The 18,828-nt window shown below is 31.0% G+C and overlaps 2 protein-coding genes across 3 annotated transcripts in view; one reads left to right on the top strand and one right to left on the bottom strand.

Annotated features, from left to right (window-relative positions):
- The window catches only part of LOC134716174 (RING finger protein 145-like), a 64,285-nt gene extending 46,623 nt beyond the window's left edge, over window positions 1-17,662 (top strand). The window contains exons 1-3 of one of the 2 annotated variants that reach the window (XM_063578982.1): window positions 11,829-11,863; window positions 13,328-13,501; window positions 14,557-17,662. In XM_063578982.1, coding sequence (XP_063435052.1) covers window positions 13,333-13,501; window positions 14,557-16,343 — 1,956 coding nt within the window. In that variant the 5' untranslated portion in view covers window positions 11,829-11,863; window positions 13,328-13,332 and the 3' untranslated portion in view covers window positions 16,344-17,662. Of the gene's footprint in view, window positions 1-11,828; window positions 11,864-13,327; window positions 13,502-14,556 lie in introns of those variants that run through there. The other variant, XM_063578981.1, reaches the window with a different exon arrangement.
- Window positions 2,698-11,592, bottom strand: LOC134716172 (protein TRC8 homolog). The gene is made up of 2 exons (XM_063578974.1): window positions 11,356-11,592; window positions 2,698-6,650 (listed from the first exon to the last, which is right to left on the bottom strand). The coding sequence occupies exons 1-2, from the start codon at window positions 11,543-11,545 to the stop codon at window positions 4,873-4,875; spliced, it is 1,968 nt and encodes a 655-aa protein (XP_063435044.1). The 5' UTR covers window positions 11,546-11,592; the 3' UTR covers window positions 2,698-4,872.
- Window positions 17,663-18,828: the final 1,166 nt, after the last annotated feature.

Below are 18,828 nucleotides of genomic sequence, written 5' to 3'. Positions count from 1 at the left end.
AAAAGGTCAATAAGAGTACACCAACATATTGTCTTTACAGATTATTGTACTTTACTATGTTCACCTTATCAGTCCGAAAATATATTAATTAAAAATAAATTTATAACTTTTTGTGTTGTCTACAAAAATAATTCGAATATATACGTTTAACATAGAAAATTTATCTCATGAATATGTACAATTGAACGCCTGTGCGTTTTATCTTCTTATTATCGGATGGTTATTTAGATAAAGCATAAGTCATCGGCGCGCTTACGATTACGTTAAAATCTGATTAAAAACCAAGACTTTTAATGATTGTATTTTAAATCCCGGCATGCAAAAACCAGGAGAAAACGTCACGACCTACAGGAAGTAGTTAATATTTTTTCATTAAATATTGAATTTCTCCTTTATTACTGCACATATAGCGATAAAACTTTGTGAATATATATATTATGTCATAATGAACATATTTAAACCATAAGTAAAAAATCGCGAATTTTCCCTTTAACAACTTTAGGTCACTGTACGGCTTTCAAGGCGGTTTCAGCTTGACACTTTAATTTCTCGATAACTTTAACTCACAATAGTTCGAGATATCAACATTGCACCCCTTTAGAAGAATATTTCAATAATTTGACCTAAAAAAACCTCCAAAAATTTTTATTAAAAAAGATATAAATTTTGCGCCCCCCCCCCTAACTTGAAATCCTGGATCCACCCCTGATAATGGGCATTTAATGAAATGAAAAAGCCATTGAAGCATAACTATTCATAACAATTAGTCCTCTATGTTAAGACATATGCTGAATGAATCTTAGATGTAAAAGTTATGTGAAATGAAACTTGAACAAAAACAATTATATACATATGAAAACTACCAACTATTCCAAAAACAAAAATAATCACAAAGTACACAAAAATTAATAAAATTGACATCTGTTATATTTTATGAACATGTGCACCATAAATAGCATTTTCAGAGAATGTATAGTATTATTAGTGTATACATCATAGACATATATATAACAAATGATATATTGGAAATATAATTCTGAAAAACAGCTATAAAAACTAAATAATATGGTTGCAAGAGTAATGCAATGTTGACATTTTACTCCAAACTTTCGTTTCAACAAAATTATTATTTTTTGCAATTTACAAAAACTCTGGCATCATTTAATGATATGAATATATTGTTTTCTATTTTCAAAAACTAAAAGAAGGCAGATGTGATGTGCAAAACATGTTTGCATATACATGTACAGTTGGTCACCTTAAACACATCTCTAGATATCACACAATTATATGTAATTGTGATGCCTGTATGTCCATTCATATGTTCAGGCACTCAACAGAATTAAATCTAATCTTTTCAATTCAAAGGTTTAATTCAAGAAACATTAATACTATGTGATATTTGTAAATTTCATACTTCCCAAAAAATGGCTTACTACTTTGAGAGAAAAATAATCAAATTAATGGAACAAAAACTTTAAGCTGTCAATTTAAGGGTGGCAAAAGATACTTTTGAGAGAGGGATTGTGGTCAAGTTATTTCTAAAGTGGCAAGCATGTGTAATGGCAATAAATTTAGGCAAACATGGCTATTTTATATGTAATAAAACTGAGAATGGAAATGAAGAATGTGTCAGAGAGAAAAAAATAACAAAAGAGCAGAAAACCACAAAAATCAAACAATTAAACACCATCCTACAAGCTTACTCATAGAGTTTATATGTTTGTAATGGGGCATACAACATATTTTTCTTGAACTATACATGTTTAAAGGCACATGCATATTTAAATACAAAGCTGTAGTTCTTGCAAAGTTCTCAGAACCAAAATAATAAGTTGCCATTTGTGAGTCATTCCTTAACATTTAATCAAATAGTGATTTAGTTTAAAACAACGAGATGCATACGTACATATGATACCTGACAACATTTCAAAATGACCATGGGTTTTGGTGCAAGATACATGAAAATCTGATAGCCCTACACAACCTTCAAAGGGGTCTTAAAATTATTTTAATGAATGTAAGTCATATATTTAAGATATTGAACATATATAGCATATTATACACATACATGTATGCTTTTTGTTGAAGAAATGAAGAAAAATGACAGTCAATAGCTATATCAAAGAGATAGCAATTAAATCATAAGAGTTGCCAAATAGACATCAAGAGGTGATCCATATAAAACAATCTTCAATGATAGACAGTTTTAAATGATGAAATTAAGTCAGACTTGTTTCCCTTAGTCAAATGATAGAAAGGATATCTGGTTGATTTTTAGTTGATTAACCAAATTTAAATTTTTTGGAGTAGTAAATCTATAAAAGATCCTATACTAGAAGGTAGCAATAAATTATACCAGACTTAAACAAATGTTTTTTTCCAGAACTTTTCTATTTAGCCTCGTAATCAGTAGAATAAAGTTGAATGGGGTTAAAATAATTTTTGCATGTTGCCCTCAAACATGGTGACAAAAAGAAAATAATTTATGGTCAAACTTAGTAATAGAAAACAATATTCATGTGAAGCTCTAAATTGGCCAGAGACTAGAAAAGTTGTGGATTAATATGTAGGACTCTAAAGTGCGATGGTACTGTAAAGTACGATTGTCACGCTAAAGTGCGATGGTGTCAGACGCTACAGTGCGATGGTTGTTTGTTTTTTAAATGCAATCAGATGACATGCTAAAGTGCGATAGTAAAATGGTATATGACACGCTAAAGGACGTTGGTTTACACGCTAAAGTGTGATGGTGTAACGGAAATGGTGTTCAGGCAATGTCTTTTGTTTCTTGATGTGTTAATATTAGTTTTTGTATATTGTTTATAAATTATGCTGTTGTTTGTCTCTTTTGGATTGTTGTACACGAGTTATTGTGTTGTTTATATAACTAGCTATTCGACTAGAGCCTATACTCCACGCCTTGTGTCATAAGTTATTAGGCAACATTTTGTGTTTGGTGAATAATAGTTTCATTGACATCTTCTAATTTTTTTTTGTTTTTGTTTGATCATTTCTTTTTTCTTTAGTCATAAATCTACTATTTATCTGATGCGTAAGCAATACGATACACTTGGTGTATTTTTGACTTTTTCTCTCTCTTTTACGGTTTGCACCTTCCCCTTACTGTCGTCAGTTTTCTACATGTATGTTGATGAAAAAACCTTTTATCCACTATCCTGACAGAAAAACATTTGTCCACGGCAACGCAGCGAGTTCAAAGGTTTTGAACTGTATGTGATTTTGTTGGAAAGAAATCCTCCGCATACAGTCTTTTATATCACCTACTAAAAATGTTTTGTTTCATTTGTATCTCTTTTTTGTCTTGTAATTAAACTTTATTGGGAGTCACAAATATTCTCCTTTACCTGTATGTCAATTTTTGTATGTTCAAACGGCTTGAAGCGTCATAATGCAAACGTTCACACTTTCACGAACAAACACGCATTCGCGGAAAAACGCACCACTTCAGCGTATGCCATGGCACTTTAGAGTGACCATCCCACTTGAGCGTCCCCATCGTACTTTAGAGTTCTACAAATACATGTATCTTTAAGTATAACAAAACTATTAAAAAATATGTATTTTGGTTGGAAGATGCATATAAATGTATAGTGACTAATAAAAGTGCAAATTGAATTCAAAAATACCAAAGAGTGCTTGCAGTACATGAAATTAAATTCCAAGTGCATAACCTGCCAAGACAGTAACAACATTTTGTACCATTTGACTCCAAAACATGTTGGAGCCAGAAAAATCACCAGTTATGTATTTGAAAAATTTCCTTTACTTTGAAATATTCCGCTATTATATTTTAACAAGATTGGGATACACAAATGTACTTTAAATGAAAAGATGTTCATGTACATATGACCCATAGAGACATGACAGACATAACATTTCTAATTATTAGAAAAGTAGTTTGAAGGTAAAAAAAATTCTAATATCAAATTACAAAAAACGTCATGCATGTTTAATGGTGAATTTATAAAATATATTTAACAAGTATGATCTGCCATATGATTTGTAAAGAATTTAATTATTTTGATAATTATATTTTTTTGTGATATTTTCAAGTTTTCCTAAATTCATCACATGCAAAAATTCTATATATTTATAAATATACAATTATTATGTATCTAATTCAAATGCAAAATAGAGTCAAATATTTTAAATATTTTAGCACACTTTACAAGTATGACTAAATATGACAAAAAATTAATGATAATGAATCAATTTACAAAATAAATGTACAACAAATTAAATTCAACATGTTCAACAGCATAAGTATAAAAAATAGCATTTGCTAAAAATAAACAATATTATGACATACAATGTATCATGTTATCATAGAAACATGCATTTATAAGTCTCTTAAAATCACTAACACAGCCCAGTAACATTTGAATCACTGATTTCCTTTCTAATTTCTATTAAAGTTTTAAAGAAAAAACCAAATGTTACTGTGACTGAAACAAGTTACTCTGATCATTTTTTTGAGATTAAGAAAAAAAAGCTCAAAAATAATTTTGCTGAATATTTGATCTAGCATTTAAAATAAAAATTGTACACTTCAATGAAAAACATGTGTATGAAAACTTACATACAAAATGTACATGAACCAGGAAAAAATGAATCTACAAAATCATTCTTGAAGAAAATGCAATAAAATCTGAGTAAATCAACCCAAAACCTGTTTATCACAAGAAAAAAGTTAATTATTCAATACTTTTATGTTTTAACTAAACAACTCAAGCAAAACTTGCATGCCATGTTTGACATAATCAGCTATCCATTTATACATGTACAATTAAGAATGACTTTAATTTTTTTTATGAAAATGAATAGTAATAAAAATATTATATCAATTTACTATTGTGCAGCACCATCTCTATTCAGATTGGGAACTTGCTGATCTTCTAACTCTTGTCTTAATGGTTCTTGTATTTGTGGGTTCAGCACCTGTTGATCTATGTTTTGTGAAGAATCTGTTTTGGCTAAAGTACTACCTTCGGGCTGATATATCAGCTTGTGGCAAAGCGGACAATTGTCCTGAACGTAAAGCCACTTTCTCAGGCAAACATTGTGGAAGTAGTGTTTGCAGTGAGTAATTCTTGCACTTGTAAAACTTTGATAACATATGGCACAAACATCACCTAATTCTTCCAACTGTTCTTCTGTTGCTTCTGGAAGTGAATTTATTTTATGAACAGCAGTTCTTCTCTTCATGAACACTTTCCAGCCTTCTTTGGCTTGGCACCATATATTAAAGTAAGCATGTATGCACATCATTACAGCTCGAACAATACCACCAGATTCAAAGATAATTATCCAACCTCCATTACAGAAAAGAAAAATGCCAAACATGAATTCCATTGTATTTCCTGTTGCTTTAATGTAGTAGACATAGTCATCTAACTTCTCCCAAAATACATCCATGTATGCATCAACCATAAATAAGATGTATGTCAATAATGAGAAAAACACTTTCATCATAACTTCAATACTAAATGCAGTGACTGCTAGCAGCCATGTATTAGCAGTGTAATGGCTCCAAAGATATATTAGTAAAACTATCGGAAAAATTATCAAGAAAAGGCACATTGACAGAACCCTGACATGACTGATAACATTCTGATTCTTAGATGCACTTAAAGACATCAGAACAGGATGAATCATACTGTGAACAAAATGTGCCATTGCTGTAAATAGTAGGCAAGTATTTTTGGCCAATCGAATTAGGCGACTGTCAGGATCAAGTCCTGTGAGACCTGTTTGTAAGGCTAGGATGAAAAACAAAATGGCTGACACAGTCCCCATGCTTCGATCCTCTTCAGTGTTTGATCCCACACAAAATGCCATAAACAGACCAATGTAATGAGCAATATATGAGATAATACTTGTTAATCCTAATAATGATACAAATGTGTCACAGCTATCTGCCAATAACTTCTTCAAAAAGAATTTCCCTAAATTTTCCTGATCTAGTTCATCAAAATCATCCCGCGATATTCTGGAGTACAGGAGGCTTACTTGAACTGTAAGGCGTAATATCCAAAACATACGAAGGACTCTTGGTACTTGAAGACGAATCCATTGTTCTTCTAAGAATGTTTGTATTCCTAAATTATGTATTCTCATTTTTGTTATGAGTACAATTCTTGTTGTAAATTTACGTAATGTTGACAATGAATCCATAATGTGCTTAACTAAAATTGCTAATGGAACAATCATTGACAGTACTGGTGACCAGAGAAGAACAATAAAATCTTGATAAATAGCTCTCACAATAATTGGAAATATCATTGAGAAGGATACAGCTGATTTCAGTAGAGTATTTAGGATATCACCTTCAATAGAGCTTCTTCTTAAACTAGTCTGACGAAACTCCCAAGCAGTCAAAAAAGCAACAGCTACACAGATTTGAATAATGATATTTTTCATTATACCATTAAAGTCAGATTGTAATATATCATATAAATCTTTATGATATGGTTCATTTTGTTCCACTTCTTCTTTATAAATAGTGACGACAAAGTTTAGATTCCAGTGATATGACACCATTAGAATAACACCCACCAATACATAGTTGTATAGTTCTATCAAATGATTCCTGGCTGAGACAAACAACATCACTGCTAATACTAAAACTGAAAATATAAATAAAGAGAGAATTTTTGAACTAAATGCAATAAGAATAGAACACGAAACCTTAAAAAAGATGAATATATATAAATATAGCAATATTCAAAGCTGATTATATAATATAAAAATATATTATATATACCTATACACATGATTAACAGCGCCTGGTGATGTTTCCTAGCCTGACTGGTTTCGGTCCAAAAAGGACCTTTATCAGAGGCAGAATGGTGGATTAAGATATTTATATAGATATGGTAACTGGCCGTTCAGATTTAACCAGCAGTTCAGAGTTTACCGGCGGTTCAGATTCAACTGGCGGTTTACTTGATCAGCGGTTCAGAGCTAACCAGCGGATCAAAGTTATCCAGTGGATTAATATGTACCTGGTTGATAGTCCTTTTTGGACCAAACCGGTCAGGCTATGAAACATCACCAGGTGCTGTTTATAATTATGTGTATTGATAATACATTTTTATACTTTTACATTTTTCTCATTGATACACAAAGTTACTATGGCTTCTACTAACGAAAGCTTCATTTGGAGTTAATGTGTTTAGAGACCACTTACGTTAGTACACCTTTCCTATACTGGCTATTGATTCTATAATTTTACTATATGTGATGATACAACAGTATTTATGGTAGGTTCTTGTTTTATAATTCTTTGTTGTTTAAGTGCCTTAAATTTGTTATTTAAATAAAATACATGTATATGAATTCTTGCAACCATTTTGAATTATATTCAATTATCTATGCTATCAGTATGATTTAATTGGATTTTTGGTGTTTAAATGCCACTTTTAAGCATCGTTTTAAGGCTATTTCCTGGCAGTCATTTTTTATTGGTGGAGGAAGCCAGAATGCCCAGGGAAAATGCTCTTGGTATATAATAAACTATATATGTCTCATTAAATCAATTTTATTGTAAATTCTAAACATTCAAGATAAATGCATGATGCAAATGTTTCTTACATGTACATAATATATAACTAGAGGCTCTAAAGACCCTGTGTCGCTCACCTTGGTCTATATACAAAGGAGGCATTTGAATTCATGACAAAATTGTGTTTTGGTGATGGTGATGTGTTTATATATCTTACTTTACTGAACGTTCTTGCTGCTTACAATTATTTCTATCTATATTGAACTTGGCCTAGTAGTTTCAGTGGAAAATGTTAGTTCAAATTTACAAATTTTATGAAAATTGTTAAAAATTGACTATAAAGGACAATAACTCCTTAGGGGTCAATTAACCATTTTGGTCATGTTGACTTATTTTTAGGTCTTACTTTGCTGTACATTGTTGCTGTTTACAGTTTATCTCTATCTTTAACAATATTCAAGATAAAAACAAAAATACGGCAAAATTTCCTTAAAATGACCATTTCAGGGGCAGCAACCTAACAGCGGGTTGTCTGATCCATCTGAAAATTCCATGGCAGATAGATCTTGACCTGATAAACAAATTTACTACCTGTCAGATTTGCTCTAAATGCTTTGGTTTTTGAGTTATAAGCCAAAAACTGCATTTTACCCCTATGTTCTATTTTGTAAAAGTTAACGACGACGGAAAAGTGATGAGAAAAGCTCACTTGGCCTTTTAGGCCAGGTGAGCTAAAAATTAACGAAAAACAAATATGAAACACATAAACAAACGACAACCACTGAATTACAGGCTCCTGACTTGGGACAGGCACATACATAAATAATGTGGCGGGGTTAAACATGTTAGCGGGATCCCAACTCTCCCCCTTACCTTGGACAGTGGTATAACAGTACAACATAAGTAATGTTGACAATGAATCTGTAATTTGCTTAACTTAAATTGCCAATGGTATTATCATTGACAGAACTGGCGAATTGCAATGTAACTTTTAAGAGTTCATGACTAGTGTCTGCAGGCCTTTTCTACATGTTCTTGAATTACATTGTCTTTCCTTAAATCTGCAAATTTTGAGACAGATTGGCAATAACTAGGTTTAGAGTTAGACTCTTATTGAAATAAATTTAAGTGATTTATTGCATTAAACTGAATGATTTGTCAAATGTTTGTGTTTACTTTTAATTATTTATAAAGGAATGATACAGAATTTTTCTATTTTTACTAGCAGGAAATCAAGGACATTGACACCATTTTTTTCTCCTTATTTTCTTGAAAGAATATTTTAAAACCTATCTTCTTAGTTTCTATTTCAAATTCTATCTCTTTTTATCACAATGTTTATTCATAATTTACATAAACAATCTTTGCAAAATTGGACAATCTAATTCTTCAATTATACGGCAATAATGTACATGTATTTGACACAAAAAAAAACAAGAAACATTGTGTATATATATACAACCTTTGATTGCTTAAGGTGGTACCCAACACTTTTGCTAAAATTAATTTGACTCTTTAAATTTTCATAAAATTTTGACAAAGTATTTACTTTGACCCTTTAACCAAAACATAAAAATTTCAAAAATTTTGAACCAACCGTTTTGTCAGAAAAATTACACTGGTTATATAGCAGTTTGACAAACACCAAATTTGATCACTGAGAAGCTTGATATTCCCTTTACAACACAACGTAATTAAAACATTTAGCTGATTTTACAGAGTTATCTCCCTGTAGTGTTAGGTACCACCTTAAAGTCATAAGAAACCTCAAATTAAACTAGAGGCTCTAAAGAGCCTGTTTCGCTCACCTTTGTCTCTATCTATAATAATATTCAAGATAACAACCAAAAGCTGCAAAATTTTCTTAAAATTACCAATTCTGGGGTAGCAACCCAACAATGAGTTGCCTGATTGGTCTGAAAATTTCAGGGCAGGTAGACCAACCAACACATAACGAACATATTTATTGTCAACAGATTTTCTCTTAATGCCTTGGTTTCTTAGATATGAGCCAAAAACTGCACTTTACCCTATGTTCTATTTTAAGCCATGTCGGCATCTTGGTTGGTTGGCCGGGTCATTGGACGCATTTTTTAAAGTAGATACCCTTATGATGATTGTGGACAAGTTTGGTTAAATTTGTCTTAGTAGTTTAAGGGGAGAAGATTTTGTAAAAGATTACAAAAATTTATGAAAAATTGTTAAAAATTTACTATAAACGGTAATAATTCCTTAAGAAGGATGGCGGGTATAAGATTTTCAGAAAAAATTAAAGATTTATTTTTCATTACAACATTTATTAACTACCTTTAGTAGTTGTTACTTTATCATATGGAACAAAACTATTAAAGTCATTCCAAAAAATCAATTTATGTAGGCCCCAGGTGACTTTTAAAATGTATATATCATTGAAAAAGCTCCAAATTATCTCCCTTTGGAAATGTAGCGAAATCATATAGCTATATTTAATAAAAAAATTGATTTAGACCCGTGAGCCCCCTTAAAGGGTCAACTGACCATTTTGGTCATTGGACTTATTTGTAGATCTTACTTTGCTGAACATTATAGCTGTTTACAGTTTTCCTCCATCTATAATAATATTCAAGATAATAACCTGAAACTGCAAAATTTCCTTAAAATTACCAATTTAGGGGCAACAACCCACATATTCGTAATTCTTATATACATGTACAAATGTATGTTAATGTATGTATGTACTGGTAAATTCCTCAGTTATCCAGAGAACCCTTCGAGAGCTGCAGTACAGTGGAATCCTTGTACATTACAAATGTACCTATCAGGATTGATGGAGATGTGTCATTTACGTAATTACAATGTTCAATATATATAGCACCAGGCTGCTCAGCAGGAGCAACTTTGACCAACTGAGGCCCAAAAAGTAACCAATCTAGTTTAAACTCTAGTCTTGGTACCAGAATTGTGTGTGAGATGATGATGTACTGATATCTAAGGGTGAGAATTGAACTCAGGACCCTCAGCACTGTACCCAATGCTTCATGTAAATTATGTTTGCTTTTATTATGAATAGTGAGTGTGTGTTTTGTATGCTTGCTTTGTTTTAACAACATTTTTGTTTTAAATGTTTTGTTTGTAATCAGATGATATAAAAGGGGAAGCACTATGACAGGACGACTGCTTGGATAGTGACAGGACAGTTGACCGGAGGAGATATAAATAGTCATAACTTTTTCATTATTCAGTAGATTTGTTTAATATTTGTAGACCTTAAAGGTATTAAAATATATATTATGAGAATCAAACAAAATATGTGAAAAAATAATTTATGAACAAATAAAGCTGACCGGATGGTATTCACACTTGCCAATACACATTTAACTCCTTGACAACAAGTGCTGATATCTCTTTTGTTTTACAATATTTGTCCATGAAATTCAGGAATTTGTGAGAATAATAAATATAGGATACGACAATACAAACTTTAAAGTAAAAAAAAATGTTTTTCTCCAATTTGTTTTTAACAAATAATAAAAAAGTTAATACTATTTATATCTCGTCGGGTCACTATCCAGGCAGTCGTCCTGTCATTAGTGCAACTCATTTAAAAGGTCAGTATGTTTACTGTTTACTAATATTTGACTGTACAAAGAAAGCTTTTGAATTTGATATTTTTATATGTTTATGATACAAACAGGGGTTTTCCTTAAACATGTTAAAATATTTACTAAGAAACAAGGAATTTCTTAAACAAGTTTTTAAAATATTAACAATATGCAACTAGTTGACATTGTATTGAAACTGTATAAACATTAATTTTGTATAACACTATAAACTAAAGTTGTACGCACTAGTGAAAGACGTAGCTAGCCATTGAAACAACTGTGTCCATGTGGTTATTGGATACAAACTATACTCTGGATGAACACTCTGGTATACAACTTTCAACAATGAACCATTCAACAAACTATCAATAATAAATAGAGGTGGTATTCGTATCAAAACATTGGAAAAATGTTTAAAATTTCCAAAATACGACATGATCGATCTGTCAAATTTTAACTTCCGGTGTTTCTTGCTCGTTGAAGTGATGATTTGCAGCACTTATAAGACAACACTATTTATTAATCAAGGCTACTTGTTATCAAATCAAATCATTTACTATGTTTTTAAGATATAAAAGTTGTTTATCATTGCTAATTGTTAAAAGAAGATTAGTTTGTTTTACAAAATCGGGGTTAGAATAAAAAATGAATACAAAAGATAAAGAGGTCCTATTCCGTCATTTGTTTTGTATATTACTGAAAATTATAGATCAAAGCAGACCTGAAAGTATTCTTAGGCTGTAATATAACAACAGTAAATAGTTTAAAATTCCTACATTACATCATATAATTTTGTTTCATATCAAATACCAAAATGACAGTGCTTGTAAAATGTTGAAACTAGCTGACAGCTGGCATTGTACCCATGGGTTTAGTCCTATATTCCTGGAAGACACAATAACTTTCTCTTTGATAATCAATATTAAATTTATTCTATAAAACTTTTCTAATTCCAAATAATTTGAAATTTTGAAAGGCTATTTAATTTTTGTCTGCAACACCTTCATATAATTATTTTGACTAAACAATTCTATGCTAGGGTAGCTGTGATGTTGGTAGCTCCTTATATAGGTCGTTATGGTATTTTTTTACTCTATGTTCCTCAGATTGTAAAATAATATCATAAGGACTAAAGAGCTCCAATTACGCAGCTAATGCTAAGGATAATTTGGGGTTTTGAAAAGTAAAGAAAGTTATTATCTCTTTCTTGTACAATATTGAATTTATAACTTGTGTTAATTTGTTTCTCATATGACCTAGCTTCCACTTTTGAAAACTGCATAACTATATAGAGTTCGAATTTCCCAACCTTCATTCCTATCAACATACATTGCAGAACCTACCCATTCTAGTTTTTCAACTGATGTTATTTATATTTTTCCTGGTAGCAGGTGGGTGTCTTAGTTTTTGTCAAATTATTTTGGTTGATATTTCTGTTATCTTTTTTGAGCAAGTTAACCTGTTGCCATTTCTTTGCATCCTTTTGTCGTACATACACTTTTCTTTGAAATCTCAATGGATTTAAACCCGAGTTTGTCTGCTTCTGCTTAGTTTGTAATTTTTTTCAACCAACATGACCATCATCAGATGCATACTGTCATCGGGCCAAAGAATAGTCTAGTCTAATATTTACGAATTAAAGCAATTTGAGAAAGCACTGTTAAGCACATTACCACAAGTTCTAATATTATAATAATCTTCCATGAATAATTTTGAAATATTAACACTTGTATTTTGGAGTTATTGCCCCAGATTTTTTTTAAAGTTTTGAAACTTTTTTACATTAACCTTTATTTCAAAAACTATAGGATCTAGCTTAAATGAGTAAATTGATTTTTTTTTAAGCATGACAATATGCCTGTTGATTTTAAAAAAGATGGGGTCTTTAATCAGTGTTGACATGGTTGACACACAAAAAAAAAAATCTAAATGAAACGCTCCAATTAATCATATTGAAAAGCATTAAGGACTGCAGTATTTATTATTGTATAAGTATTACCAATAATAAAACTGGAATATTTTGCTACGTACTAGTTAAAACTTGATACAGTCCCTCGTATTCTCTACTTGAATAATGACGTTTGTAATTAATAATTCAATGTCCTTGTTTAACTTTTCCACATAGTAAGTCTGTTTGACAGAAAAAAGATTGTCAATACAAGACCTTATCAGTAAGATATAAGATAACAAATGTAACTATTTAACCAACAATTTCTAGATTTGATGATGTGGCAGGTAAAGGTCCAGAGAGAACAAGTTGAGGCTGTAGTTGGAGTTATTCTGAGGATTCCATCGTTAGTTTTGGCAGAGTTGTGGTTCAGAACGAGTCCAGAAAAGTTGACAAATCAACCTGATGATGTTACTTTTATCATCACAGTTATTTATTATCTTAGTAAGTAGAAGAAAAATCAGCTTGATGTACCCCTTAAGATAGAAAGCATATAATTTATTTTACTTTCATATGATATTATAAGTTACACAGTGTGCAATTCACGCCAATTGTCCTAATACGAAATAAAATTGAGAATTTATCGGGTCAATAAAATTCATATCGGATGAGTGCTGTAGCTACTACATTAGGAACATATCAGATATCATCTGTGAAACGTATATTTCATAACTATCAACCAACTCGTGATGGCGTCCTTAAAAATTAACAAAGATGTTTGTAACTTCACCATTTGGAACTGATGATTTAAGAATCATCTTCATATCTGCAAATTAACAAATAGTTTGCCGCTTGATCTCAAGCAACACATATAACTAATTATTATCCGTTAAGTTCATTGTGTACATTAAGAATAGAATTTTTGGAAATTGAATTTTCAAAGCATCTTATAGAGAATAATACACTTTTTGTACATGGCAAAATCTGTATCATATGTCATGGGTGATACGGCATGTTATACGGATTTTGCCATGTTTTATATGCTTTATCATATATTTCTTCAACAGGAGAGTTATATATTATATGAACTGTTCACTGGGTTACCTTCAGTTCTACTTTTGTCTTGTTTTATAAGCCTTTAAAGAACTGCTCAATTACTTATCCAAAGCACCTGGGATACCTTACAATTTGCGTGCTGTAGTTTCATTTAGTGTGCAAAAAAATATGAAAACTTGACGTTCGTGATGTCACATGTACATACCAAACAATGACGTCATTCAATAAATTGCGTCACACCCGAATGACCGTATCTATTTTGAGGAAAAATATTTCTTAAGCTTACATGAATAAAAACTGACTATGTAAAAAAAAAAAGAAAAAAGTAGGGTTGTGATAAAGGGTAAAGGTGTGATAAAGGGTATGCATTAAAGGGTGTGCATCAAAGTTGCGCGATATGCATTAAACAGCAGGCTATTTATCAAATATTCAAAATTACTGTATTTACTACTAAACATATGATAAAAATGATTTATATACATAGTTTATCCATTTTTTTTCAGGTTTATTTTTTGCACTAGCACTAGCTGCACTACCATTGAAGAATCTGGTTTACCTGTACATTTACACTTTAAGTGCAGGGTTAGTTTGTTTTAATTGGTACATGTCTCATCTGTTTGTGAATACAGAGTTAACTCAAGAAAGTGAAAGTCCAATGTTCTTGACAGATTCATCAGAGACTCAGAGAGTACTTCTCCACTTGTTGACACAATGCATCACATCAGCATTTATTTGTTACCTACTTGAAATAACCAATTGGACAAGGTTTGTGTTTCTAGCTTTTGTACTGCCAATACTAGCAAAAATCATGGGAATGCCTTCTGATGTTATCTCAGGGGTTCATAACTTTTCAACAATTTTCACAATCTTACTGGTAGCATTTACAGTGTTTAATAATCTGAGTTATACATTTGAGACAGTGAGAGTGTTGTTACGGAAACTGTCTGAAGCAGTAACAGAGTTTGGATGGATTCCGGTGATCTTAGCTTCATGGAACACGCTTCATGTTGGAATACAACTTTTGATATTTTGGATTTACATGTTCATTTCACATATTTATGTCTTCATCAAAGTTGGAAACAGTGTGATTATACAAGAAGGATTTAGCATGATATTTCTGGCAGTGGTCGGCGAGTGTTGTGCCACACCAATCAGCCTTCTGGCTTTGAGTGTTACTGTATCCTACTTTTCATACTTCATATTGACTTTCACCAAAATATTTCTCCAAGGCTGGAGAGGATACATGAATGATAATGATACCTTCCGAGGCTGGACAGAGGGAGGTACAATGCTACTGATTGCGTTTCAGACAGGTTTGACTGATTTAAAGCCAATACAAAGAACATTCTTAATGAGTATACTACTGTTCATTGTGGTTTCTTCATTGATTGAATCAATGTATGAAGTTGCTGATCCAATTTTGCTGTCACTTAGCGCAGCACATAACAGAAATATTTTCAAGCATTTCAGAGCAGTGTTACTGTTCACTTTTCTATGGATGTTTCCGTTATACATGACATACAGTATCTGTCAGTACTTCACATTAGATTTTTGGTTGTTAGTTATCATATCTAGCGGAATCCTAACAACTTTCCAAGCCTTAGGTTCCTTGATGGTGTATAGTTTGTTTATATATGATTCACTTAGAGAGAACTCTTGGGAAAAACTGGATGATGTGATATACTACACTCGAGCAACTGTTCGTGTCTTTGAATTTCTAGTTGCGCTTTTTGTTGTGTGTTTTGGACTGAAGGAAACATTAGTTGGACATTGGAGCTTAATTAACTCAGCAATTTTAATAGTTCATTGTTATTTTAATGTTTATAAAAGATTAGAGACTGGATGGAAGACATTTTTGTTAAGGAGAGAAGCAGTATCTAGAGTAGAATCTTTACCTCAGGCAACCGAAGAACAATTGAATTCATTAAGTGATGTATGCCCTATTTGTTTTTCTACCATGACCCAAGCCAAAGTGACTACTTGTAATCATTTCTTTCATGCAACATGTCTTCGTAAGTGGTTATATGTTAAAGACACTTGTCCAATGTGCCACAAGAAAATAGAAGTAAAGAAAAATGAAGATAATCAGACTGGCATTGTTGTAGAGAATAATTACGTCCATAACTTAATGGAAAGAGACGATGAATTATCGGAAGAAAGTGATATGAGTGAGTCTGACACTGAATCTGATGCAAGTACTGAGATCCTTGAGGAGGACAATGATCAGATTATTGACAATGTAGAGGCAGAAAGAGCTGCATTGCAAACAATCCAAAATAATGATGCATGAGACATGTATCATGTCTTGGGATATCAAAAGGTGAAGGGTTAAAAAATCAAAATATCTATGTTTGTCAGGGTTATCTGGAGTTTTTTCTTTTGTTTTATTAAGATACAGATGTTATTATATTATGGTATATCCCAAGATATATGAAATGTTGTAAACATTTATAATTTGCATCAATAAAAATAAAAAATAAAATGGATATGCCCAATTCATGCAATTTACAGAAATTCACCATTGAAATAATGAAAACAGCAAATTTTAACGAAATAAAGACGAAAATAAATTTCACATTTACAGGTATGCCACTTTTAGAAACAGAATTTAGTGCTATATCTATCATTCTATGTTTTATATATTACAATGTACATGACCTATGTTCTGAAAATTTCTATATTATTGATGCAACATTTAAAATAACTCATTGAATTATATTATTGTTAGAAAAATAGTTGAATCTTCTGAAAAATGTCAAAATACAATAAAAAATTTACGTGTGTTGTGCATGAATTGTGGTCAGATATCAGATTTTTTAATTGTTTTTAGATATAAGCATACTAACTTGAATGATTAACACTGCGAATGATTTTGGTGATCCTATATCATCATCATGTATATCAATAAAACGAAAATGTTATGGCAGTAACAAAAAAAAATGTATCATTTTTTATACAAAATTTGTAGAGCAGATGAATACAAAGTCAAGTGATTCAATGATTTTGAAACATTTACATTCATTCTATACATTTGTACTTCTATCTTTGGGATATTCTATTGTATTTTCTCATAGTTCATAAAGTTACATTTAGATTTGCTGTTCTGTATGCTTAGAAACTTATGATTTTAATGACCCCAATTTCATGGTCCACTGAACATAGAAAATGTTAGTACAAGTGGGGCATTAATGGCTAGGGACACATTCTTGTTTCCACTTGCACTAACATATAATTTGAAAATATTAAGCTGCAGAATAAAAACTTTTCAGATATAAAATACCATGCATTTATATACATAATTATTCTCAGGTGTTAGAAATCTTTAAAAATGCATATATATCAATTAAATGGACAGAAAATATTTTTGAGTTCAAAATCACATACCTCATATCTTCACTATGAGCTCACAGTTATCACATCTTGTCTCATGTTCAAATGCATGTACAGTAAAACATTTAATCTTTTTTTTTTAGATTGAGACAATGTCCTTACCTCTAGCAAATGAATGATAAACAAAGTATTTGTTTACTAAATTATTATTGCCATCATCATATAAATCGATTGCAACACTTTGAACCCTATTTTACCTTGATCCAAATGAAAGAGATATATAATTATAGATTATCGTTGATTATCTCAACGAGATTGATTTTCTCGCTTGAGCTGGTACAGCGAAAGTGAGAAAAGCAATCGAGTTGAGATGACCAATGATAATCTGTTTATCGCTATTTTACCTATTTTTTTCAATGTCAATTTCGTTAGCAACGCCACGTGGCTTCCTTAGTTTATAGTGATCATTTTTCCATATCAAGCAAGAAGCATGATATGAAAATTATCACAAAAAAAGATCAAAGGAAAAATGCACAAAATAGCGATAATGTTATTTATCATATGTCTCTGGTAGCTGTGAATAACTATGTGTTTATTTGTAATTTGAATAATTTGCTTTTCTATAGATAAAAAAGGGTTTTGAAAAAATTTCTTGAAATGTATATTCAGCAAATCAACTAATAAAAGTAGAAACACATTTCCTTCAAGAGTTTTCAGGGAGTGAAAAACACAAAAGAAAACTTTTGCATTCAATTGAATTTATTCCAAGAATTTTAATTCTTTTTGGTAGTGTCAGATGGATCAGATTTTTTACCCCAAAAAAAAACATAAATTCAAATTTGGAAATTATTTTTCAAGTTTTTACCTTTTTTTCAAGATTTCAGATTATTGCTATCCCTCTTAAAAAGAATAATTGTATAAATTAATATTTTTCAATGTTAAATTTGCCTCAAGAACCTGTAAAATTTTAGATTGATCATTATCTCTCTAACATACATGTATATCAAGAGTTGTAAGAATGAACTATAAGAAATGTACACTGTCAAATATAGTAGTTAAAATGCCTAAAAGTTGTCATTGCACTTTTTTTTTTAGAATTTCTACTCTGGATAAATAATATGGTTGTTATTGTAATTATTTTTTAAAATACTTAATTTTGAGCATGCAAATACAAGGAATGTTTGCAGAAAAACTGCAAAATAAAAATTGATTTAACAAATATTAGTCTTGTATAATTGAATGTTCTAAAATTTGAATTAAATGAGAGAGGGTCGAAAGATATCAAAGGGACATTCAAACTGAAGTCGAAAATAAACAACCATGGCAAAAAAAGAAAAAAACAACTACACATAAACCAATCAGTATACAAAACACTACAGAAAATTAAAGCTGAGCAACACTAAACTCCCCCCCCCCAAAAAAAAAAAAAACCAAACAAGAGTAAT

Source organism: Mytilus trossulus, chromosome 4, assembly GCF_036588685.1.
Source record: "Mytilus trossulus isolate FHL-02 chromosome 4, PNRI_Mtr1.1.1.hap1, whole genome shotgun sequence".
Classification (NCBI taxonomy): Eukaryota; Metazoa; Mollusca; class Bivalvia; order Mytilida; family Mytilidae; genus Mytilus; species Mytilus trossulus.
The sequence above is the reverse complement of the archived record's forward strand: the minus strand, read 5'-3'. Positions and strand labels throughout refer to the sequence as shown.